At 42.9% G+C, this 25,731-nt stretch overlaps 1 protein-coding gene across 7 annotated transcripts in view; it reads right to left on the minus strand.

The window, feature by feature from the left end:
- The window catches only part of LOC118379326 (E3 ubiquitin-protein ligase RNF130-like), a 79,224-nt gene that overhangs the window by 50,695 nt on the left and 2,798 nt on the right, over positions 1-25,731 (minus strand). For 4 of the 7 annotated variants that reach the window (XM_035766349.2, XM_035766344.2, XM_035766358.2 and 1 more), the window contains 2 exons: positions 3,532-3,726; positions 2,693-2,806 (listed from right to left, as the gene is read on the minus strand). In XM_035766349.2, coding sequence (XP_035622242.1) covers positions 2,693-2,806; positions 3,532-3,726 — 309 coding nt within the window. The remainder of the gene's footprint in view (positions 1-2,692; positions 2,807-3,531; positions 3,727-25,731) is intronic. The other 3 variants (XM_035766382.2, XM_035766365.2, XM_035766374.2) reach the window with 1 other exon arrangement.

The raw sequence follows: 25,731 nt of genomic DNA on the forward strand, positions 1-25,731 counted from the left end.
ACCTACTTCTTATTTCTCGTGTGTTCTTGTTCTACCTTATGTTTCTTTTTTGTATTACATAGTTATATAGTTATTGATTACTGCATTGTTGGGTTTAGAGCTTGCAAGAAAGGCACGTTAATGTACTTGTGCACCCCCCCCCCCTTCTTCCACTCACTTCTCTCTCCACCCTCCCTCTCCTCTTCCCCCTCCAGCTCTAAACAGTCATCTGAAAATCTCCACAGCTAAGTCTACAGACAGGCATTCACCACAGAGGAAAACAGAGAGAGAGAGCCGTGCAGGCACGTGCCCATTCACCACAGAAGAAAACAGAGAGAGCCAGGCACGCACGTGGCCAGGCATGTTTTCATGCCTCCCTCTCTGGCTTTGTTTTATAGGTGGCCCCTAAGGGCTGAACCTAGACCTGCTGTGATGGCTTGCTTCCAGATATTAATCCAAGGTCTGGATATTGTTTTTTACCTCTAATGGTTAAGGGTATTACTTGGGTAAGGTAAGCTGTTCCTAGACCTATGACATTACAGTCAGCACAGTAACAGGGCTCCCGAGTGGTGCAGCGGTCTAAAGCACTGCATCTCAGTGCTAGAGGAGTCACTACAGACACCCTGGTTCGAATCCAGGCTGTATCACAACCGTCAGTGATTGGGAGTCCCATAGGGCGGCGCACAATTGCCCCAACATCGTCCGGGTTTGGCCGGTGTAGGCAGTCATTGTAAATAAGAATTTGTTCTTCACCGACTTGCCTAGTTCCATGGGACGGTTGAGCTAACGTAGGCTAATGCAATTAGCATGAGGTTGTAATTAACAAGAACATAGACATATCTGATATTGGCAGAAAGCTTAAATTCTTGTTAATCTAACTGCACTGTCAAATTTACAGTAGCTACTACAGAGAAATAATACCATGCTATTGTTTGAGGAGAGTGCACAATTTTGAAGATGAAAAGTTATTAATGAACAAATTAGGCACATTTGGGCTGTCTTGATACAACATTTTGAACAGAAATGCAATGGTTCATTGCGTCAGTCTAAAAATGTGCACATACACTGCTGCCATTTAGTGGCCAAAATCCAATTTGCACCTGGGCTGGAATAATACATTATTGCCTTTCTCTTGCATTTCAAAGATGGTACAAAAAAAATAATGCTTTTTTTTCTTCTTTGTATTATCATTTACCAGATCTATTGTGTTATATTATCCTACATTCCTTTCACATTTCCATAAAAACATTGTTTCCTTTCAAATGGTACCAATAATATGCATATCCTTGCTTCAGGGCCTGAGCTACAGGCAGTTAGATTGGTTGTCAGTGTGCCTTCTTGTGCAAGACTGATGTCTATCTTTGACGCATATCTCCACGTATCATCTCTGGTATGGCCTTATCCCTCTTGCACTGTATCAGTGCTGCTGCTGCACTAAAACACACACAAATATGTGCACAACACGCATACACCCTCCCCACACACGCCACAGCTGTGATTCTTCTACCTTCAAAGTCAAATCCATATACAGCATATCCCATATTCCATGACATTAATAAATAAATTCCCACCCGTGATAAATTATGTGCTTTTCAGGCAAACAACAATCGATACTGTATAGTATGCGCTCGGGGGAACTATCAGCATTCCGCTGTTCGTTCATGGTAGAAAATGACCTTATAAATGAGTCATGGGGCTCCTTCTATATTTATAAACAGCCCATCGATCCCACCCAGATAGTGCTGTCACACCTTCTGACTCTTCTCTACCCCTCCCATTTCCTCCCTCCCTTTCCCTTGCTTCTCCTACCACTGCAAGACTCAACCAGTCTGCATGGCTTACCTGGTCTATGGATGCTATATAATATTTCTCACTTTGTTTTCTTTCATCCCCTCTCTCGCTTCTTCTCAGTATTTTTTTTTTCCTCGCTCCTCCCGTTTCCTGTCTTCTAACCACCACTGTCTGCCTGCCTGGGCTCCCGAGTGGTGCAGCGGTCTAAGGCACTGCATCTCAGAGCAAGAGGTGTCACTACAGTCCCTGGTTCGAATCCAGGCTGTATCATATCCGGCTTTGATTGGGAGTCCCATAGGGCGGCGCACAATTGGCCCAGTGTCGTCCGGATTTGGGTGGGGTAGGCCGTCATTGTAAATAAGAATTTGTTCCTAACTGACTTGGCTAGTTAAATAAAGGTTATACATTCCCAACGATCAGGTACTCAGTGCTATAGTGATTCTACACCAGCTCCCACCCCCCCTCATTCTCTCTTCACTAGAATCTTTCTTTATCGTCTCATTCATGCAGGCTTTTCAACTCTAGCGTGAATTAGCTCAGGCTATCCCCTGGGGTGGGGTGACGCTAAGGTGACGTGCAAAACAGCTCTAGGCTAGCCGTCAGCTACTGTCAATCACTCACTCATACAGGAGACTCATTCAAGTATCTGGTTATATTGGATGTTGTTTTTAGACAAGCTTCATGGAAAAAATTGTGATCAAAAGGTCAGAAAGTCTGACTTTACTCATACAACTTTACATTGTGGCCAAAATAAGCTGAGACAGTGACGGTAGCAATGACAGAGAGTGAGTAGGAAGAAACACATGTGAAGCGAAGGAGAGAAAGAGACAGCTGTGACTAAATATGTTTGTGTGCCCGTGTTGGCCCACGTGTGTGTGTGTGCATCTGTGAGTGTTGCAGTGTGACAGTACACTGGCCATACCCAAGCCTGCTGGCTGTGTTGGTGTTTGGCTGTGATTGTGGCTGAGGTCCAGCACGCAGGAGTCAGTCTCCATGTCCTTCAGACAGCCACACTGTCTGTCCCCTCTACTGTCCCCTGCAGCCACAAACAACAAACACACTGCACTATGACTGCTATATCCCCCCACCCCACCACACTATCAAATGACCCTTGGCAGGCAATATAATGCCATACACCCACCAACACAGCAGGTTAGCTGGCTATAACACCATATAACAAGAGCTAAATGCTAGCTTCACCACCAACACAGCAGGCTAGAACACCATATAACAAGAGCTAAATGCTAACTTCACCAACACAGCAGGCTAGCTGGCTATAAGCACCATATAAAAAGAGCTAAATGCTAACTTCACCAACACAGCAGGCTAGCTGGCTAGAACACCACATAACAAGAGCCATACAAACAAGCCAGATGAATACGATGTATAAAACAATGAACCTCATAAATAGGCCAAGCCATACGTACCCATAAGAATATGACTACCTGTTCATGCATAAGCCATATGGATAATAACCCATATGAATACATCTAGACATCGTCCTCCGTGGATTTGTTTTATATGAGTCAAATCAAAACCCATATACAAGCCATACATAGTCCTTAAGCCATATAAAAATTCCAAGCCATACAATTAATACATTTTAATTTGATGTTTTGTTGTCACATACACTGTATAGCTGCAGTGAAATTTGTTGTTTTACAGGGTCAGCCATAATAGTATGGCGCCGCTGGAGCAAATTAACAGTTAAGTGCCGTAGCCGTATAAACAACCCATTTGAATGACACTATGTGACCTCACCTTCGTGGCCCATCTTGACAGTGTCCTCCTTGGAGTTGTTGTTGTAGATGAGCACGGCGGAGGCGTTGAAGGCCGAGGCCTTGAGGATCTTTTCCTTGAAGGTGCAGTTGCCGCGCTGCAGCAGGGCCACCCAGTGCCCCGTCCGGGGAGGCACCACGAAGCGAGTGTGGGGGTCGCAGCCCTGGCGGTCCACCACTGGAGAGGGGCGAGGGGTAAAGGGTTAGGAACCATACCAGGCTGTATAAAATGGTGAGTGGTGTCAGTGTATTTGAAGGGATGTTGATAAACTACTTATAACTCTAAAAACAAACAGTTTTTTTGCCCTTTAACAAATCCACAATCAGGAAATCCAGTGGCTTATAATGGGTCACTACAGCAAAACATATCACAACATCAAAGCTAAGTACTGCATGGAGTGACTGACGAGAAGACAAAAGAAAAAAGGGTTACACATTAAGCAGAAAGCATGAGCCGTTTACAAAATGGGAAATTCTTCAGTAGTTACCGGTCACTCAGGTCAATGTTGTGTAGGGTTGCACATTTTGGGGAATATTCAGGAGGTGGAAACTTTCCGTGGGAATTAACGGAAATATATGCAAATTAATATTAATACCATTTAAATGTCAATGTTTTTTGCATTGGATATATTTACCATATTACAGTGGGGCAAAAAAAGTATTTAGTCAGCCACCAATTGTGCAAGTTCTCCCACTTAAAAAGATGAGAGGCCTGTAATTTATCATAGGTACACTTCAACTATGACAGACAAAATGAGAAAAAGAAAATCCAGAAAATCACATTGTAGGGGGATTTTTAATGAATTTATTTGCAAATTATGGTGGAAAATAAAATAATCCTTCCTATAAATATATTTTAAAAACTATTTAATTACGAGTTGACTCTTCACATGGGATGATTTCACTAAACAACAAAAGGGAATGTTGAATGATCCATCGTATCTCCCCAAAACGTGTTCAGCATACATCTGTAAAATGATAGTTTAGAAACTAATGCTTTGGTTGTCTTCCTCTCATGCTTCCATGTCTTCTCCCTGGACCTACTCAATGTCCACCTCTTGAACAGACTCTGAGCCCTCATTTTCACTGTCACGTTCCAACCTCGTTGAGAATGGCTCGTTGCCAGGTTCAAAAAGCCTCAACTTTGCCAGGATGGCCACCAATTTTTCAACCCTTGTATTGGTCAACCTGATGCGTGCTTTGTTGTGTATGTGTGTGTGTGTGTGTGTTCCCAAACAAGGACTAGTTGCGCTCTGAGGCGGCTGAAGTTGGTGGGATTTGGATGCCAAGAACTGCCAAGAACCTTGCCCTCATTCAGGCCAAGTTGGCGAGACACGTTAGTGATAACACCATAGGCCTTGTTGATCTCTGCACCATTGAGTAAACAAAAGGAGGACCATGAGCTGTTGCTATCGATAAGTCATCGGATTCATCATTTTCACCTCGAATAGAAGTATAGGGACTTTCAGAGGTTTCTTGTTGTGAGCATTGAGGGAACTTTATGCACTTGGCCAGATGATTCTGCATCGTTGTTGCATTCTTCACATATGATTTGGCACAGCATTTGCAAATGTACACAGCTTTTCCTTCTACATTAGCAGCAGGGAAATGTATCCACACATCAGATAGTGCCCGTGGCATTTTCCTGTAAAGATTTTTTTGTTGTTGTTGTAAAAAAAAAAAAAAAAAAATACAATTCCATGTAGATATAAATAGTTAAGCAGTTAGATTAAACAACTCCTTTGTAAGATGAATGTTTTAAAATGAAATGTGTGGTAACAGGTGAATTAACACTCAGTTTTGTATTTTATTATGGATCCCCATTAGCTGCAGCCAAAGCAGCAGCTACTCTTCCTGGGGTCCAGCAAAATAAAGGCAATTTATTCAATTTTAAAAACATTACAATACATTCACAATACACTGTGTGCCCTCAGGCCCCTACTCCACCATTTCCACATATCTACAGTGCTAAATCCATGTGTATGTATAGTGCGTATGTTATCGTGTGTATGCATGTGTGTGCCAATGCTTGTGTTGCTTCACAGTCCCCACAAGGTGCTTTTTAAAATCTGTTTTAATAAATCAAATTTTAAATTTTACCTTCACTTTCAGCCAGGAGAGATTGACATGCATATTATGAAGATTAGCTCTCTGCGTGCATCCAAGGCCCAGCCATGCTGTCCTGTTCTGAGCCAATTGCAATTTTCCTAAGTCCTTTTTTGTAGCACCTGACCACACGACTGAACAGTAGTCCAGGTGCGACAAAACTAGGGCCTGTAGGACCTGCCTTGTTGATAGTGTTGTTAAGGCAGAGCATCGCTTCATTATAAAACAGACTTCTCCCCATCTTAGCTACTACTGCATCAATATGTTTTGACCATGACAGTTTACAATCCAGGGCTAACTTAGTCATGGCCAAAAGTTGAGAATTACACAAATATTACTTTTCAAAGTCTGCTGCCTCAGTTTGTACAATTTGAATATACTCTAGAATGTTTGAAGAGTGATCAGATGAATAGCAAAGTCCCTCTTTGCCATGCAAATGAAATGAATCGCCAAAAAATATATTTCCACTGCATTTCAGCCCTGCCACAAAAGGACCAGCTGACATCATGTCAGTGATTCTCTCGTTAACACAGGTGTGAGTGTTGACGAGGACAATAATGGAGATCATTCTGTTATGCTGATTGAGTTCGGATAACAGACTGGAAGCTTCAAAAAGGAGGGTGGTGCTTGGAATCATTGTTATTCCTTTGTCAATCATGGTTACCTGCAAGGAAACACGTGCTGTTATCATTGCTTTGCACAAAAAGGGCTTCACAGACAAGGATATTGCTGCCAGTAAGATTGCACCTAAATCAACCATTTATCGGATCATCAAGAACTTCAAGGAGAGCGGTTCAATTGTTGTCAAGGCGGCTTCAGGGCACCCAAGAAAGTCCAGCAAGAGCCAGGACCATCTCCTAAAGTTGATTCAGCTGCGGGATCGGGGCACCACCAGTACAGAGCTTGCTCAGGAATGGTAGTAGGCAGGTGTGAGTGCATCTGCATGCACAGTGAGGTGAAGACTTTTGGAGGATGGCCTGGTGTCAAGAAGGGCAGCAAAGAAGCCACTTCTCTCCAGGAAAAACATCAGGGTCAGACTGATATTCTGCAAAAGGTACAGGGATTGGACTGCTAAGGACTGGGGTAAAGTTATTTTTCTCTGATGAATCCCTTTGTTTTGGGCATCCAGAAAAAAAGCTTGTCCGGAGAATTGTGCTACAATCAGTCCTGTGTCATGACAACAGTAAAGCATCCTGAGACCATTCATGTGTGGGGTTGCTTCTCAGCCAAGGGAGTGGGCTCACTCACAATTTTTCCTAAGAACACAGCCATGAATAAAGAATGGTACAAACACATCCTCCGAGAGCAACTTCTTCCAACCATCCAGGAACAGTTTCCAGCACGATGGAGCACTTAGTCATAAGGCAAAAGTGATAAACTAAGTGGCTCAGGAGAAAACAAATATAGATTGAGATTTTGGGTCCATGGCCAGGAAACTCCCCAGACCTTAATCCCATTGAGACTTTGTGGTCAATCCTCAAGAGGCGGGTGGACAAACCCACAAATTCTGACACACTCCAAGCATTGATAATGCAAGAAAGGGCTGCCATCAGTCAGGATGTGGCCCAGAAGTTAATTGACAGCATGCCAGGGCGGTTTTCAGAGGTCTTGAAAAAGAAGGGTCAACACTGCAAATCTTGACTCTTTGCATCAACTTCCTGTAATTGTCAATAAAAGCCTTTGACACTTATGAAATGCTTGTAATTATACTTCCGTATTCCATAGTAACATCTGACAAAAATATCTAAAGACAATGAAGCAGCAAACTTTGTGGAAATTAATGTCATTCTCAAACTTTTTGGCCACGACTGTATTCATTGACACCCACTCTGAAACTAACTGCAACTCTTTGTTGAGTGCTGCAGTAATTGCAGTGGCTGTAGTAGCTGTTGTGTATAGTGTTGAGTCATCTGCATACATAGACACTCTGGCTTCACTCAAAGTCAGTGGCATGTCGTTAGTAAAAATTGAAAAAGTAAGGGGCCTAAACAGCTACCCTGGGGAATTCCTGATTCTAACTGGACTATATTTGAGGCTTCCATTAAAGAACACCCTCTGTGTTCTGTTAGACAAGTAACTCTTTATCCACATTATAGCAGGGGGTGTAAAGCCATAACACATACATTTTTCCAGCAGCAGACTATGATCGATAATGTCAAAAGCTGCACTGAAGTCTAACAAGTCAGCCTCCACAATCATTTTATCATAAATTTCTCTCAGCCAACCATCAGTCATTTATGTAAGTGCTGTGCTTGTCGAGTGTCCTTCCCTATAAACATGCTGAAATTCTGTTGTCAATTTGTTTACTGTGAAATAGCATTGTATCTAGTCAAACACAATTTTTTCCAGAAGTTTACTAAGGGTTGGTAACAGGCTGATTGCTCTGCTATTTGAGCCAGTAAAGGGGGCTTTACTATTCTTAGGTAGCGGAATGACTTTAGCTTCTCTCCAGGCCTGAGGACACACGTTCTCCAGTAGGCTTAAATTGAAGATGTGGCAAATAGGAGTGGCATTATCGTCTGCTATTATCCATCCGGATTGTCAGACCCCAGTGGCTTGTCATTGTTGATAGACAATCATATTTTCACCTCTTCCACACTGACTAACTTCTTTGTGACAGGGGGCAGTATTTTCACAAAGCTAAGATATACATATTATTAGTATTGGATAGAAAACACTCTGAAGTTCCTAAAACTGTTTGAATTACATCTATGAGTATAACAGAACTTATTTGGCAGGCAAAACCCAGAGGAAAAACCTTTCAGATTTTTTTTGTTGAGGTCACTCTTTTCAATGGGTTTTCATTGGGAATCCAATCCAATTTCTAATTGACTTTCTTGCAGTTCCCATCGCTTCCACTGGATGTCAACAGTCTTTAGAAATTGGTTGAGGTTTTTCCTTTGAGAAATGAAGAAGTAACACTATTCAGAATGAGGCTCGAGGGAAGAGTACTCTTCGTTGAAGGCGCGTGACCTGAAAACACGCTCCACTTTGTTATCCTCCAGTATATCCCGTCTTCAATTGTATCGATTATTTACGTTAAAAAATACCTAAAGTTGTATTACAAAAGTAGTTTGAAATGTTTGGACAATGCTTACAGGTAACTTTTGAGATATTTTGTAGTCACATTGCGCAAGTTGGAACCGGTGTTCTTCTGGAACAAACGTATATCGACGGAATTAATCGAACAAAAGGACCATTTGTGATGTTTATGGGACATATTGGAGTGCCAACAGAAGAAGCTCGTCAAAGGGAAGGCATGAATTAAATTTTTATTTCTACTTTTTGTGTCGTGCCTGCAGGATTAAAATATATATTTTTTTATCTTTGTTTACTGGGGTGCTATCCTCAGATAATAGCATAGTTTGCTTTCGCCGTAAAGCATGTTTAAAATCTGAGACAGACGTTGGCTGGATTCTCAACAAGTGTAGCTTTAATTTGGTATATTGAATGTGTGATTTCAAAGTTATTTTTATAGTAATTTATTTGAATTTGGTGCTCTGCATTTTCACTGGATGTTGGCCAGGTGGGATGCTACCGTCCCACATATCCCAGAGAGGTTTTAAGGAATTCAAAATTACAATTCTTGTCTTTCATAATTTGGTCCGATATACTTGGATGTGTAGTGTCAGCGTTTGTTGCTGGCATGTCATACCTAAGTTTAATTACTTTTTAATTGGCAAGATAAGAAAATAAGTTCTCAATTTCAGTGGGCTTTGTGATGAATGAGCCATCTGATTCAATACTCAAAAATGTAATTTAAGGTGACCCAAGGCTCAAGCAAGCTAAAACCCACATGGTAGCATAAACTAACTTGCAGAAATTGTTAACAAGTTTGAAAATATTTAAATACACTTTGCTGTAAGCTACTATTTACTAGTTAACAAAAAAAATCATGTCATAAAATATATTCACCCGACCCAGTATTGTAATCAAAACTTTCCAGAAAACATGTAGTCCTTGGCTCAGACAGTGTAGTAGTGTGGACTCAATAGCATCTCATTAGTGTTCGAGATCTTGAGAATCAGCTGTACATGTGATGGAAGAATGCACTGTGCATGCAGAGGGTTGCAATTCCATTGAATTTGGGATAGTTTAACCAAAATATGCCACAAGACCTAGAATTGCCTTGTGTGTATCCCACAATTGATGAATTTAAGTAAAATTCCAAATTCCAAGGCTTAACTTCCCATGGAAAACTTTAGAAAAAAATTCCTGAAATGTACTGGAAAGTTCCCGACCCTTTGCATCGCTAATGTTGTGTACAAGCCATGCCCTGCTAAACCAGTGGACTGCAAAGCTTTTCATTACGGCAGGAAACACATAACAAAATATCTAAAATGGCACCCTTTTCCTTATACAATTCACTACTTTTGACAGTGCCTTCATAGAGTATTCACACCCCTTGACTTTTTCCACATTTTGTTGTGTTACAGCCTGAATTTAAAAATGATTCAATTGAGATTTCTGTCACTGGCCTACACAAAATACCACATCATGTCAAAGTGGAATTGTGTTTTATTTGTATTTTTACAAATGAATTAAAAATGAAAAGCTCAAATGTAGAGTCAATAAGGATTCAACATATTTGTTATGTCAAGCCTAAATAAATTCAGGAGTAAGAATTAGCTTAAGCCACACACGTTGCATGGACTCACTGTGTGTATTAACAGTGTTTAACATGCTTTTTTTAAATGACTACCTCATCTCTGTACCCCACACATACAATAATCTGTAAGGTTTTAGTCGAGCATTCAATTTCAAACACAGATTCAACCACAAAGACCAGAGAGGTTTTCCAATGCCTCACATAGAAGGGCACCTATTGGTAGATGGATACAGACATTGAATATCCCTTTGAGCATGGTGAAGTTAAGAATTACACTTTGGATGGTGTATCAATACAACCTGTCACCACAAAGAATACAGGCACACTTAACTCAGTACCGGAGAGGAAGGAAACCTCTAAGGGATTTCACCATGAAGCCAATGGTGACTAAAACAGTTACAGACTTTAATGGCGGTGATAGGATAAAACTGAGGCTGGATCAACAACATTGAAGTTACTCCACAATACTAACCTTACTGACAGAGTGAAAAGAAGGATGTACAGAATGCAAATATTCCAATACATATATTCTGTTTGCCACAAGGCACTAAAGTAATACTGCACAAATGAGGCAAAGCAATTCACTTTTTGTCCAGAATACAATATGTAATGTTTGAGGCAAATCCAACACAACACTTTATTGAGTACCACTCCCCATATTTCCAAGCATAGTGGTGGCTGCATCATGGTATGGATATGCTTGTAATCGTTAAGGACTGGGGACTTTTTCAGGATAAAAAAGACATGGAGCTAAGCACAGGCAAAATCCTAGAGGAAAACCTGATTCAGTCGGCTTTCCGCCAGACACAGAGATGAGTTTACCATTCAGCAGGACATTACCCTAAAACACAAAGCCAAATCTGCACTTGAGTTGCTTTCCAAGAAGACAGAGAATGTTCCTGAGTGGCCAAGTTAGTTTTGAAAAAATATTCTGTACTTCAAAATCTAGGGCAAGACCTGAAAATGGTTGTCTAGCAATGACAACAATTTTACAGAGCTTTTTGAAAAGAATAATTGATAAATGTTGCACAATCCAGGTGGGGATAGCTTTTAGAGATGTACCCAGCCAAGGAAAGACCACCGGCTAAACCTTCTAACCCAGACGACGCTGGGCCAATTGTGTGCCACCCCATGGGGCTCCCGGTCACGCCTGGCTGTAACACAGCCAGGAATCGAACCTAAACCACACAGAAACTAATTTCACACATAACAGCAAATGAAACGGTGAGGAGAGAACATTGTTGGAAAAGGGCTCGTAACTAAGCAATAAAGTGTCAGTATGATGGGGAAGAAAGGGGAGATTGGGTGAGATAACGAGCGAGTGGAAGAGAACTATGCATAATTATATAATCAAATTGTGAATGAACAGTGTCCCATTCTATCATATTGATCTATTATAATTATAATCTAAAACATAAAAAATAAAAACAGAATGATGCGCACTGAGAATGATGCGCACTGAGCACGGGCGTGCCACTAGAAAATTAAATGATGACAATGCTACGGGCTATTGTCAGCACAAAATATCATCCCAGAGAGCTGGCCTTACATTCCAAGCATAAAACATCAGCAACCCACTCACCATCTTTCATTGTTTATGTGACATGGGCATGCTCCGATTGATGCCATTGCCTGAAGATGCACACCATTTCAGCACGAGCTGACAATAATTTACATTTTTTGACTGCTGTCATACTGACACATTCATTATAATAATTGCTTCTGTGCTGATTTTCACTATTTATCAAGCACACTTGGTGCTTAAAGTGATGTTTAGGCTACTTATGTTTTCATCATTTGACTGTGCGTCATTATAAAAAGATGCTCTTACCGCATTCCAACACATGTTCTGTTTCACAGTTGTAATATGTTGTTTACATATAGCCTACAGTATTGTAATGTTACCCAAGACTTTCATAAACGCAACCAAATTATTAATATCGCAATAGCATATATGAAATGTATTAATTACAGTTAGAATGTTGCAGTCAGACTGCTCATTGGAATGAAGGGGGGTTCAGAGGCCCAGCGGTTCTACTGTTAATAGCAGAGACCCAGCCCACAGAGGGCTGATAGTGGCTGGGCTGATACAATACAAGGTCAAAGACATTGATTGTGTTTCAGAAAGGCTAGGAAGGAGAAGCGAGTGTTTCTGCTTGTTTCAGCGTCCTTTCTTGTTCCCGTAAACACTCAAATCAGCACTGATGGATCCATGCATTAAAATACTGTAATGTGAGCTTGTGTGAGTGAGGGTGTGTGTGTGTGTGTGTGTGTGTGTGTGTGTGTGTGTGTGTGTGTGTACTAGGGAGTGGTGATTGATAGTTTTATTCTGTGAGTGAGGGTGTGTGTACTAGGGACTGGTGATTGATAGTGTATTCTGTGTGTGTTTTTACCCCTCTTTCCCTCTGGTGCATGGTGGCGGCATGGTCCGCATCCTGTAGGTTCAACTTCCATGGACACGCACTCAGAGACAGACAGTGTAATATTCATCAGGCTGCAGTGTCAACACTAGGGAGCAGATGCTCACTGTCCTCGTAGGATTTACTCTACATGTGTGTGTGGCTCATTGAGTCAGTCCTGTTATATGTGTGCATGTCTATATCTGCGTGTGTGTGTGTGAGCATGTATTATAGTTGAGCGCATAATGAGCAGTTCGTTTAAAAATGAGAGAATTTAAGAGAGAGTGCGCTCTGTTGTCTATCACGTACGTAACGTTATCATTAACTAAACATATTCACAAAATTAATCATACACAGGCCGTCAAGACTTAACACACATGCACAAAACTAGCAACCCAAATGTGCCCCAAACACAAAAGAAGTGCATACTTCATACACAGCCCGGTAAAACGTGAGCAGCAGGTCAATAGCTCTTAGGAGAGACAAAAGGTAGAGCGGTACAGTACTTGACTGTTCACTGTAAAAAGGCCGCAGTCAGGACGACTTCTATTGACTTCACTCAATGCCGTGAGAACCATGACTGACGTTCATTTTAGCCTAATGAACAGGCACTCATTCTGGAAGGATGATTTAAAGTGGCAATCTGCAGTTCAAACAATAGCAAGTGCCACCCTGCCATTGATTTGGTAAAGAGCTGAGGGATGGGGCAATGTAACCTCAAACACAGACAGAGCTACGGATACAAGGACTGACTATCTATGATCTAACAATTAAAGTTCGAGGCTATACAGTGTTTGTTTACAAACAAATGAGTAAAATATATTCTTCAAAAATCAATGGGTATACAGTGGGGCAAAAAAGTATTTAGTCAGCCACCAATTGTGCAAGTTCTCCCACTTAAAAAGATGAGAGGCCTGTAATTGTCATCATAGGTACACTTCAACTATGACAGACAAAATTAGAAAATGAAATATCCAGAAAATCACATTGTAGGATTTTTTAATTAATTAATTTACTTATTTTCCACCATAATTTGCAAATAAATTTGTTAAAAAATCCTACAATGTGATTTTCTGGATTTTTTTTTCTCATTTTGTCTGTCATAGTTGAAGTGTACCTATGATGAAAATTACAGGCCTCATCTTTTTAAGTGGGAGAACTTGCACAATTGGTGGCTGACTAAATACTTTTTTGCCCCACTGTACATCATTAATTCAAAAGTCTAAAAATGGATACAGCAACTGCAGATCACACCTTTAAGGGTGTGAATGTGTGTATGACGTGAACATATAATGTATAACATATAATGTATGGGGGAATAAATGCACACAAAATGGTAGTTTCATCTAAATAAACCGCCTTCCAGGCGAATTTGGGCAGATTAAATGTAGCCACTATCGATGGATTGTCAGCACTAACCCATTTCTGAACAATAACAGTGCCTTCAGAAAGTATTCATACCCTTGAATTATTTTGTTGTCTTACAGCCGGAATTCAAAATGTTTTAAAATAATCTCTCTTCTCACATCTACACGAACACCCCATAATGACAAAGTGAAAACACGTTTTTAGAAATGTTTGCAAAATGTATTGAAAAATATAGAACAATCTAATTTACATAAGTTATTCACATGTGTGTTTCTTTTTAAATCATGTCCAAACAATTGCACTCACATCTGTAGCCATGAAATGCTTTGAAAAGCTGGTTATAGCTCACATCAACACCATCTCAGACACCCTAGCCTAGACCCACTCCAATTCGCATACCACCCCAACAGATCCACAGATGATGCAATCTCAATTGCACTCCACATTTCTCCAGGTGGGAAATGGAAAAGGAATACCTACCTGAGAATGCTGTTCATTTTCTACAGCTCATCGTTCAACACCATAGTGTCCTCCAAGCTCATCACTAAGCTAAGGTCCCTGGGACTGAACACCTCTCTCTGCGACTGGATACTGGACTTTCTGCAGCCCCCAGGTGGTGAGGGTAGGCAAACACACACCCTCATTTACCTCGTACCCCTGCACATTGACTCCGTACCGGTAGCCCTTGCATATAGCCGTATTTACTTTTTCTCCCCAATTTCGTGGTATCTAATTGGTAGTTACAGTCCTGTCCCATCTCTGCAACTCCCGTACAGACTCGGGAGAGACGAAGGTCGAGAGCTGCGCGTCCTACAAAACACAACCCAACCAAGCCACAATGCTTCTTGACACAATGCCCGCTTAATCAGTACACCGTACACCTGGCGACCGTGTCAGCGTGCATGCGCCTGGCCCGCCACAAGAGTCACTAGAGCGCGAAGGGACAAGGACATTCCTGCCGGCCAAACCCTCCCCTAACCCGGACTATGCTGGGCCAATTGTGCTCCGCCCCATGGGTCTCCCGGTCGCGGCCGGCTGCGACAGAGCCTGGACTCGAACCAGGATTTCTAATAGCACAGCCAGCACTGAAGCAGTGCCTCAGACCACTGGGTGGGCCTAGTGTTGGAATTAGTAAAACAATAACAATTTTTTTTCAGCAAATGTCTTACTTTTGAACTCTGCATTGTTGGGAAAGGGCTCGTAAGTACACATTTCACAGAAAGGTAGTAGTAGTAGCAGCAGCAGCAGTAGTAGCAGTAGTAGGGGTAGTAGTAGCAGCAGGGGTAGCAGTATCAGCAGTAGTAGCAGGGGTGGCTGTAGCAGCAGTAGTAGTAGCAGCAGGGGTAGCAGTAGCAGGGGTAGCAGTAGTAGGAGCAGCGGTAGTAGGAGCAGCAGGGGTAGCAGTAGTAGTAGTGGCAGCAGTAGTAGTGGCAGCAGTAGTAGTAGCAGCGGTAGCAGTAGTAGTAGCAGCGGTAGCAGTAGTAGCAGCGGTAGCAGTAGTAGCAGCGGTAGCAAGGGTAGCAGTAGTAGTAGCAGCAGCAGCAGGGGTAGCAGTAGTAGCGGTAGTAGTAGCAGCAGGGGTAGCAGTATAAGCAGTAGTAGCAGGGGTGGCTGTAGCAGCAGTAGTAGTAGCAGCAGGGGTAGCAGTAGCAGGGGTAGCAGTAGTAGGAGCAGCGGTAGTAGTAGCAGCAGGGGTAGCGGTAGTAGTAGTAGTAGCAGCGGTAGCAGTAGTAGTAGCGGTAGCAGTAGTAGTAGTAGTGGCAGCAATAGTAGTAGCAGCGGTAGCAGTAGTAGCAGCGGTAGCAGTAGTAGCAGCGGTAGCAGTAGTAGTAGTAGCAGCGGTAGCAAGGGTAGCAGTAGTAGTAGCAGCAGCAGCAGGGGTAGCAGTAGTAGTAGCGGTAGTAGTAGCAGCAGGGGTAGCAGTATCAGCAGTAGTAGCAGGGGTGGCTGTAGCAGCAGTAGTAGTAGCAGCAGGGGTAGCAGTAGCAGGGGTAGCAGTAGTAGGAGCAGCGGTAGTAGTAGCAGCAGGGGTAGCGGTAGTAGTAGTAGCAGCGGTAGCAGTAGTAGTAGCAGCGGTAGCAGTAGTAGTAGCAGCGGTAGCAGTGGTAGCAGTGGTAGCAGTAGTAGCAGCGGCAGCAGCGGTAGCAGTAGTAGTAGTAGTAGTAGCAGCGGTAGCAGTAGTAGTAGTAGCAGCGGTAGCAGTAGTAGTAGCAGCGGTAGCAGTCGTAGTAGCAGCGGTAGCAGTAGTAGTAGTAGCAGCGGTAGCAGTAGTAGTAGTAGCAGCGGTAGCAGTAGTAGGTAGCAGTAGTAGTAGTAGCAGCGGTAGCAGTAGTAGTAGTAGCAGCGGTAGCAGTAGTAGCAGCGGTAGCAGTAGTAGCAGCGGTAGCAGTAGTAGTAGTAGCAGCGGTAGCAGTAGTAGTAGTAGTAGTAGCAGCGGTAGCAGTAGTAGTAGTAGTAGTAGCAGCGGTAGCAGTAGTAGTAGTAGTAGTAGCAGCGGTAGTAATAGTAGTAGCGGTGGCAGCGGTAGTAGCAGCAGCGGTAGTAGCAGGGGTAGCAGTAGCAGCAGCAGGGGTAGCAGTAGTAGTAGCGGTAGTAGTAGCAGCAGGGGTAGCAGTATCAGCAGTAGTAGCAGGGGTGGCTGTAGCAGCAGTAGTAGTAGCAGCAGGGGTAGCAGTAGTAGGAGCAGCGGTAGCAGTAGTAGTAGTAGCAGCGGTAGCAGTAGCAGTAGTAGTAGTAGTAGCAGCGGTAGTAGTAGTAGCGGTGGCAGCGGTAGTAGCAGCAGCGGTAGTAGCAGCAGCGGTAGTAGCAGCAGCGGTAGTAGCAGCAGCGGTAGTAGCAGGGGTAGCAGTAGCAGTGGTAGTAGTAGCAGTATCTGTAGCAGGGGTAGTAGTAGTAGCAGGGGTAGCAGTAGCAGTGGTAGTAGCGGTAGTAGCAGGGGTAGCAGTACCAGGGGTATCAGTGGTAGTAGCGGTAGTAGTAGGGGTAGAAGTAGCAGCGGTAGTAGTAGCAGTAGCTGTAGCAGGGGTAGCAGTAGTAGTAGTAGGGGTAGCAGTAGCAGCGGTAGAAGTAGCAGGGGTAGCAGAAGCAGGGGTAGCAGTAGTCGCAACCCTTCCAGGGAAAAATGACTACCACACTGAACAGTTTTTCTCAGCGCTCTAATCATTTGCACATATTGATTGGGCCGGGTTTTTGCTAAATGTGATGTGTTTAGCTACATTTGATGGTTTCAGCTGCATTTGATGGTTTTGGCGCTTAGTAGTGACAATTAAGGTCTGTCTTTGAGGAATTGGCAGTTGGGGCATGCGCACAGGACAAGCACAGACCCACCCACACACATTGCTCCATACTGTATCAATGTCAGGGCTGACATTAGATGGCTAAGCCACCCTGACTTTGAAAATGATGAAGTTGGCCTACTGTGCGAAGAGATGGAGGGAGCACAGTATTCCATCTCATATGAAGTGATGGGATCAAATCAAAAGCTTGCAATATACCCCAGAAAAGTTGCAAGTAAATCACTACGCGTACACGACACATACACACAATATGACAAGCACAGAGCATAATGATGATTACCCAGAGTGCCTGAGGGTGAATGGTATCCCAGATGCCTACGCTGCCATCAATACTCATTAAATGGGTAGACAGTAATTAAGGGTCACAGAGTTTGTTTTAATCATCATTGGCATTCTAAATTTGGGACATTGGCTATAGTGGAAAGATGTGAATTGAACACCCACAGGCACTCTGAGTAATCAATGAGCAGAGTATTGCTGCTTGAAATGATGAAGTACTCTTTATTCTTTTCACCCGAGGTAAATTAATATGAAATGAGTTGACCAACATTTGAACTGGTAAGCCAATTGGCAATCAACTTACTAATAAGCTGACTCCATAGATATTCAACCACTGGAGGTGTGGCCTTGTTCTCAGGCTTAAAAACCCTACATGCATGTATGGTAATGTCTCAGTGGAAACAATAGAGCATTTGCACTAGCCCTTATCGCAAAGGGCCTTGAAAAACACAGACTGGAAACCACCATTTATAGTGCACGTCACTACAAAGACAATGTTGAAGTTTTCAACAGGGTCATTTTCATTCCTATTAATATCTGAGCATTACGGTGCAATTCAGAATGTTGTTCCTGAAGTGCTTTCTTGGGTGAGATATTAAAATAAGACGAAGAGTTGTGTGGGGTGACTCAGAGCAATGTTGCACTACGCAGTTGGTGGAGCAACAGGAAGCTTGAATCTGACCCGATAACACAGGAAAACTGCTGCTGGTATCGTGGCGAGAATCAACACTTTACATGGCGCCAACCGTTTGCGAGATGGGGTTTGATGTCACGAAAGCACCTGTTCCTCTTTGACATCTAACTTCTATTTGCTCGGCATGATGGCGTATATACAGCGAGAGCTGCGTTTAGAGGAAGGACACCTGTGTACTGAACATCACAGCATTGCAAAGCTAACCTCAAAGTGAAACTGCCAAAACATGGGATGTTGTGAAATGCAGTGGTGTTAAACTGAAACCTAGTCTGGCGTTCTGCAGAAGTATCTCAACAGCCATTTCAGAGGTGTCTTAAGTATGCCCAAGCACAAATCACCATATCTGTTGTTTTAGTCCTGCCCGAATCTGCCATGTTACTTTTCCAGCAAACTCCCAGGTCCTCTGATAATACGTATACCGTGTGAATCGTCATCCCTGTGCTAATACGTATACCGTGTGAATCGTCATCCCTGTGCTAATACGTATACCGTGTGAATCGTCATCCCTGTGCTAATACGTATACCGTGTGAATCGTCATCCCTGTGCTAATACGTATACCGTGTGAATCGTCATCCCTGTGCTAATACGTATACCGTGTGAATCGTCATCCCTGTGCTAATACGTATACCGTGTGAATCGTCATCCCTGTGCTAATACGTATACCGTGTGAATCGTCATCCCTGTGCTAATACGTATACCGTGTGAATCGTCATCCCTGTGATAATACGTATACCGTGTGAATCGTCATCCCTGTGATAATACCTGTGAATCGTCATCCCTGTGATACGTATACCGTGTGAATCGTCATCCCTGTGATAATACGTATACCGCGTGAATCGTCATCCCTGTGATAATACGTATACCGCGTGAATCGTCATCCCTGTGATAATACGTATACCGTGTGAATCGTCATCCCTGTGCTAATACGTATACCGCGTGAATCGTCATCCCTGTGATAATACTAAATCGTCATCCCTGTGATACGTATACGCGTGAATCGTCCCTGTGATCCCTGTGATCATCCCTGTGATACGTATACCGCGTGATACCCTGTGATAATACGTATACCGTGTGAATCGTGATATCGTATACCGTGTGAATCGTCATCCCTGTGATAATACCGTGTGAATCGTCATCCCTGTGTGAATCGTCATCCCTGTGATAATACGTATACCGCGTGAATCGTCATCCCTGTGATAATACGTATACCGCGTGAATCGTCATCCCTGTGATAATACGTATACCGTGTGAATCGTCATCCCTGTGTTTTGAGGGATATTACAGAGTTTAAAACAGGTGCTGCATCCAGTTTGGGGAAGAAAATGGGAACAAATTGATGCTTAAAACAAAGTGCTATGCATGTAGCCTACAGATGAAGGATCTGTTTTGTCATATCAACTTGCCATACTTCTCTTTTAAAAGAAGTGTTGACATGCATTATTATTTTGACTTTCTCCAAACTGAAGGCCATTAGGTTATCAATAGACATGAAATATCTTCACACCTAAAGGAGCCTCCAGGCTTCCGTCATAATTTTGAATCAGGGAAAAAAAATAACTACAAGGACAGTTTGGGAAAACTCATCCCATCCCAATCGATCACTGCAAAACGGACATGCTGGGGTAATGATCACATAACGAACGTTCTATAGTACTACTAGTCTCGTATGAATAGGGCTATTAGTGAACATACTATATCTTTACCAGATTAGTTTTTCAACCAAGAAAGCTCTAAAACTGATGTGGGTGGGGGCCATAAAAAGTGCCACAGTGGCTCGTGGATCTGCGTGCCCACATCCATACAAAGCCCATCTTGCGACCTCAAACGGACATTTTTTTTCTTATGTTGTCGAGTTCATTTCCTGCAATTGGACACATTTTTAGTCACGTACGAATAGGGCTATTAGTGAACATACTGTATCTTTACCAGATTTGTTTTTCAACCAAGAAAGCTCTAAAACTTTGATGTAATACAGTGTTTCCCAACTTCAGTGCTTGAGTACCCCAAACAACTCCAACAAAAATGTGTGCTGTTGGGAGGTACTCGAGGACTGGTGCTGGGAAACATACTACATGAGCTCACCCGACTCACCTGGCTCACACAGGGAGACTGCAAGACCGCTCTGAGGTAACAATCTCACACAGGAATTATATAGACGCCCTCTTAAGGACAGGGTCAAGGGAAGGTTATTATAGCCTACTTATTCACTCAAATAACCTTATAATTCAAACTTCTGGATAGTAATAACGATGCTGGTGAGTGAGTGAGTGGAATTCTGTCATAAATGTCAATCCCTCAGGCATCATCCTGTACAAGTAAATCCAAGGTTTAAAAGAATAAAAATAAAGTAACAGCTCAGGGCACGCGCACACACACACTAAATGTTCATGTTTTTAAAATGTACGTCAATTGTAAAGTCTCGTCTGTAATGCATTTTCCGTTATATCACAAACCCCAGTAAGACTAGCTGTCGCCATTGGCGTTGGCTAATGGGGATCCAAATAAATCAACTAACAAAAGGCTAACAAACGTCTGAATTGTGCAGGGCACATGGCATCCACCCTACCACAGACAACCAACTGGGACTTATTCAATATACCAACAATACCAAATGTACAGTACAGTAAAACCCCAGTAAAACTCCAGAGAGATGTCGTTATGACAGAGAGTGCCATGCTGCTGCCCTTTGTGCTCACATTCATCTTGTCTCTGTGGCTAGTCTGGTGGGGCCGAGGCCATTTAACAGCACATTTTTCTCCTTAATAAAGCGGATGGAGCATTTTGTTCGACTCACCACCCTTCTGCCAATCAAAAACGTCCCATTCGTCACCATCACTGAGGGCTTAGGAGACTGAGCTCTCCCTCAATCTGCTCCAGGGCTTCCCTCAATCTGCTCCAGGGCTTCCCTCAATCTGCTCCACGGCTTCCCTCACTCACATTCACCGGGCCTTAGCTAGCAGCACACAATAGAAATAATACGCTGCAGTCTAATAGCAGAACACTGGATGGAACACCACTACCAAGGTTGTCAATGGTCACCACTGACCAGAGTGTATGTTGTATGGTATTACATGTTACCACCCAAATTCCTTTTGAATATTAATTGTGTGATTCAGTAGATACAGCGATACTGAGAGAAAGTTCACAAGGCATACAGTAGTACAGCTATAAGCAGGTCCTGGCTATTCTGCCGCCCAAGGTGAGAGGTGAGAATATTGCTGCCCTGCAAAACTAAAATCTGGATTTTCCGGACGTTGATATCAGGTTCATTTTCAGTTCTGAATTAACAGAAATTAATTTGAAACATTGAAAATGTTTATTTTCTGGATGTTTAAATCAGGTTTGAATGAAATTTGAAAAGACGTCGTCATTTCTAAATCAAGGCCAGTCCTGAACAGACAAAATCTGAATCACACATAGACGTCTAGGTTTGGGTCAAATCAAGGCTGGTCCAGACCGAACCAAAAACAAATGTCCATGGAAATCATTGCTGGTCTGGAATGCCCCAAACAAAGGCTACTGGTCTGGACAGGACAAAAAAAGACACCCGAAAGACATTGGTCTCTTACTGGAATATAGGCCTGCAATATAATTGTATGAATGCCCATCCATGTGTTAGGCCCACCATTTGTAAAACAGGCCATTGCATTGGCTTCACTAGTCCATGATTCCTGTGACTAATCATGTTGGCTACTTAAGCTCTGAATATCAGCTACCAATATTTGTCAAATAGAATTGTATTGGTCACATGCGCCGAATTAATGTACAGGGGAACGGGTTAGTCGAGGTAATATGTACATGTAGGTAGGGGTAAAGTGAGTAGGCATAGATAATAAACAGAGTAGCAGAAGCGTACGTGAAGAGTGTGAAGGAATGTGAGTGTGTGTGTGTGTGTGTATGGTGTCAATATGCAAGTGTGTGTGTCCGTGTGTGTGTTGGAGTGTCGGTGTAGTATGCGTCAGTGTGTGGTTAGAGTCCAGTGAGTGTACATCGAGCCTCTGCAAAACAACAGTAATAAAATAAGAGGGTCAATGCAAATAGTCCAGTTAGCCATTTGATTAGCTATTCAGCAGTCTTATGACTTGGCGTAGAAGCTATTAAGGAGCCTTTTGGTCCCAGACTTGGTGGTCCGCTACCGCTTTCCGTGAGGTAGCAGAGAACAAACAGTCTATGACTTGGGTGGCTGGAATCTTTGACAATTTTTTGGGCCTTCCTCTGGAGTTAACCTGAGCCTATTTGTAATGGGTTTACATTGCATGTCCCGCTAAGTATTTTATTTTTCGCTAAGATCAGATAGTCAAAAATGTACATATATTGACATTCAAACTTGAAACCATTGATCATGACAATTTAGCCAACAGAAAGAAACTCCTGGACAGCAGTTGTGAGTAGCCTGATTGTCCATTCCATATGGTCCATTTTACTTTTAACTCTCCTGTTTTTAGGATATGTTTGTTAACATGTCAGCACATTTCTTATTTGATTGGGTGCCATTTAGGTTAGACTATTTGGTCGGAGAAACCTGCAGGATGTAAAAAGTGTCTCTCTCATTACATTGTATCGCCAGCCTACAGGCTGCAGAAAAGGCCAAAGACAGGATATGGTAGAAAGAGTATCTGCTACATGGTTTATGTTAGATGATTTTTATGACGGCACATTGGTGGAGCGCAGCAGCGATGCGTCTCTACAACAGCACCCTGGAGAGGCACGCTGGGAATGGGTAAGTGAAATATTTTGTGCCCCCGTCTAACAGAATGAGCACTACGTATCACAAGGCGGCATCAGCGCTCACCTAAAAAGCCCATATGCCACTGGTTGAGAGAAATTGTCATTGTTTTTGGGCAGAATTATGTGAGGTTTTGTGTGTTATTAGAGGCGTGTCTTGGTCAGTTTAGCTCAGAAAAGGTCACCCTCTTCAATCTGACTCCTAATCCTGCCTAATGAGTAGGCGGGCCTTGGCCATCAGTTGTGCACAATTTCAAGTGTGGCAGCCTGTAAGGACAGTACAAATAACTGGGCAAGCCGACAGTTGTCCTTCCTTCTTCCCAGTAGCTAGGGAGAGTTGGTCATCCATGGCCTGGGATGAGGCTAATTAGCCAACATCCCTACAGAGCCACGCATTGCCAGGGTCATTTACCACCATGTGTGCCCACTCAAGCACCTCAAATCCCTGGGCTCGGCAACTATGCAATGGCATAATAGGGTTTCCATTGACACATGGTCTTGTTGGCCAAGTATTTTTTATGTTAGGCCTCCATCCATCTGACAAGGCTGCTCTGTCTTAATTCTGATTGGGTGTTAGTGGGATGCTGAATGTCTTGATAGGTTGGCTAGTTTCTGGAATGATTTATCATTGGCTGCTGAGTCAGACCTGTGGTAAGGAGAGACTAGTCAAAGTAAATGGAGCGTAGGAGAGAAGCAGCAAGGCAAGGATTCATCCGAGGGACTGCTCATCTTTATGGTTCGCCGAATGGGCTCAGAACAGCTTTGGTTCTGATCGTTTGATCTCCCCACCATATGTCTTCCGCCTCAGTCATACGGTTCCGCAGCCAGAGAGACAGAGAGCCATAGATGGAAAGGCAGGAAGTGCTAAATCAACTGGTTTATGTTCCAAGAGGCCCTGAATCTGGAGGAGGCTGTAAATCATGTTTTTACTTCTCTCCTGAAGTACTACCAGTACTCACACTCTGTATAATAAACCATTTTAATTAAGGGGATATAAAAAAGGTTGTGTGAGAATGTTACAAGATATTAAAACTGTCCTAATATAAAAAGAGACCTGAATTAAACGGATACGATTGGTTTGACACCTTACCTTGAGTAATTTGACACTTACAGACCAAAGACAGAGTTCAAGGTTCAAAATACCAGCAGAGCATAGTGTGAATTAAAATGTCCTAGGCACAACTAAGGGTCAAGGTTCAAAGGCTACAGAAAAAGAAAGGTCAATGTGAAAAGAGTATTTGTACATTATAGGTGCTCTGATTCTGCCAAGAATCCAGTCAGAGTTTGATAATGCCAGGATTTTGTTACCATTTCTATTCATGTCCTCCATAGAAGTGACAGCTGGCAGCCACTGCAGCAGTATATTTGCCATTGTTATTAAGTCCTTACAATATTGGGTCCTGGTGGAGAACGTGTTACATTTCTTATAATAGCAGTCGGAAGAATTTGAGAACAGTATTTGGAAGCAAAGGGCCTGCAACACACCTAGCACTAGTGACTCTGCAAAACAGGTGGATGGATTGTTGGATAGATAGAAGTGAAGGTGGGTGATCAAAGAGGCTTGATGCTGTAGTCTCATACTGAGGAACAGGCTACATTAGAATAAAATGTTACACGGGCAACTTCTACCTGATGCTAAGTCGTTTTGTTTCTCATTTCCTCAGCTATACGAACACAAGTGTCAAATGGAATGCAGGTGACTGCCAAAGCAAGATTTTTTGTCCAGTCAACAGCCATGCGACATCCTTGAAATCAAATGGAGTGCTGATGATAATTCCATCGAGTCAGGTACATGTGTGGTGCTAAGAGATTGATTTCTGTCAGACCTATTGAATTGAAGAAAGACCAGAAACAGGGTAGTGTGCCTGCTCGCCTATGTACAGACGCAATGGAGCAAGCAGAGTAACGGACTCCTGTACAGCACTCGCAGAGTGCGGCCAGCGAGGAAACCAATTTTATTTCAGTCCTTCAACAGAAGAACCTTACCATGACTAATAGCACTTCCCCATTGATGTGATACACAACACCAGGGATCTACCAAGTAACTATGGCCCAAGTCATACAAACTCAAGTCCATTTGTTACTTTGGTGAACATTAGCCCTTCCTTTGGTCATATGGTTGTTAACATACTGTTGGTGTTCCACTTTGCCTGACCGGGGTTGGGGTTGGCGGTTAGACTATCACTGGCAGGGTTGTAGCACAGGTCACACCACTCCCCCAAGGCCAAACTGCCACTACGGCACCAGCAGCAGACAAAGGAAACTAGGTGATTGGTCGTCAACCCGAGCGACACCAAAAACAAGGTAGAGTCAAGGACACAAGGCTAAATTACATTAAATCAGATTTCAACCAATTAAGTTCTTGATAAAACGTTTGGACATTACAAGAACAGGAGAAGTGTAACTACTTTAGGCTGCCCATACTGAAGTGATACACTTAGGACAAATCAAAAGGTGCCTTCTACCCACAACAGGGATGGCAACCGTAGTGCTGCTTTTCTGGCCACTTCAGTTTCCATAGCAACTACACACCTATCGTGTTCCATATCATCCTCCAAAGGGACCAGTAAAAGCCTTTCAAAGGGTATCCTTTTGTTCTTTGTGAACAAGCAAGACAAAGAACTGTTCAGAACAAAGTCCTTATGCCAAGAACAAAAAGGTAGAAACATGTTTAATGATGTTTACTTGCTTCCTCTCACAGACGTA

The sequence above is a fragment of the Oncorhynchus keta genome, chromosome 4 (genome assembly GCF_023373465.1).
Source record: "Oncorhynchus keta strain PuntledgeMale-10-30-2019 chromosome 4, Oket_V2, whole genome shotgun sequence".
NCBI lineage: Eukaryota > Metazoa > Chordata > Actinopteri > Salmoniformes > Salmonidae > Oncorhynchus > Oncorhynchus keta.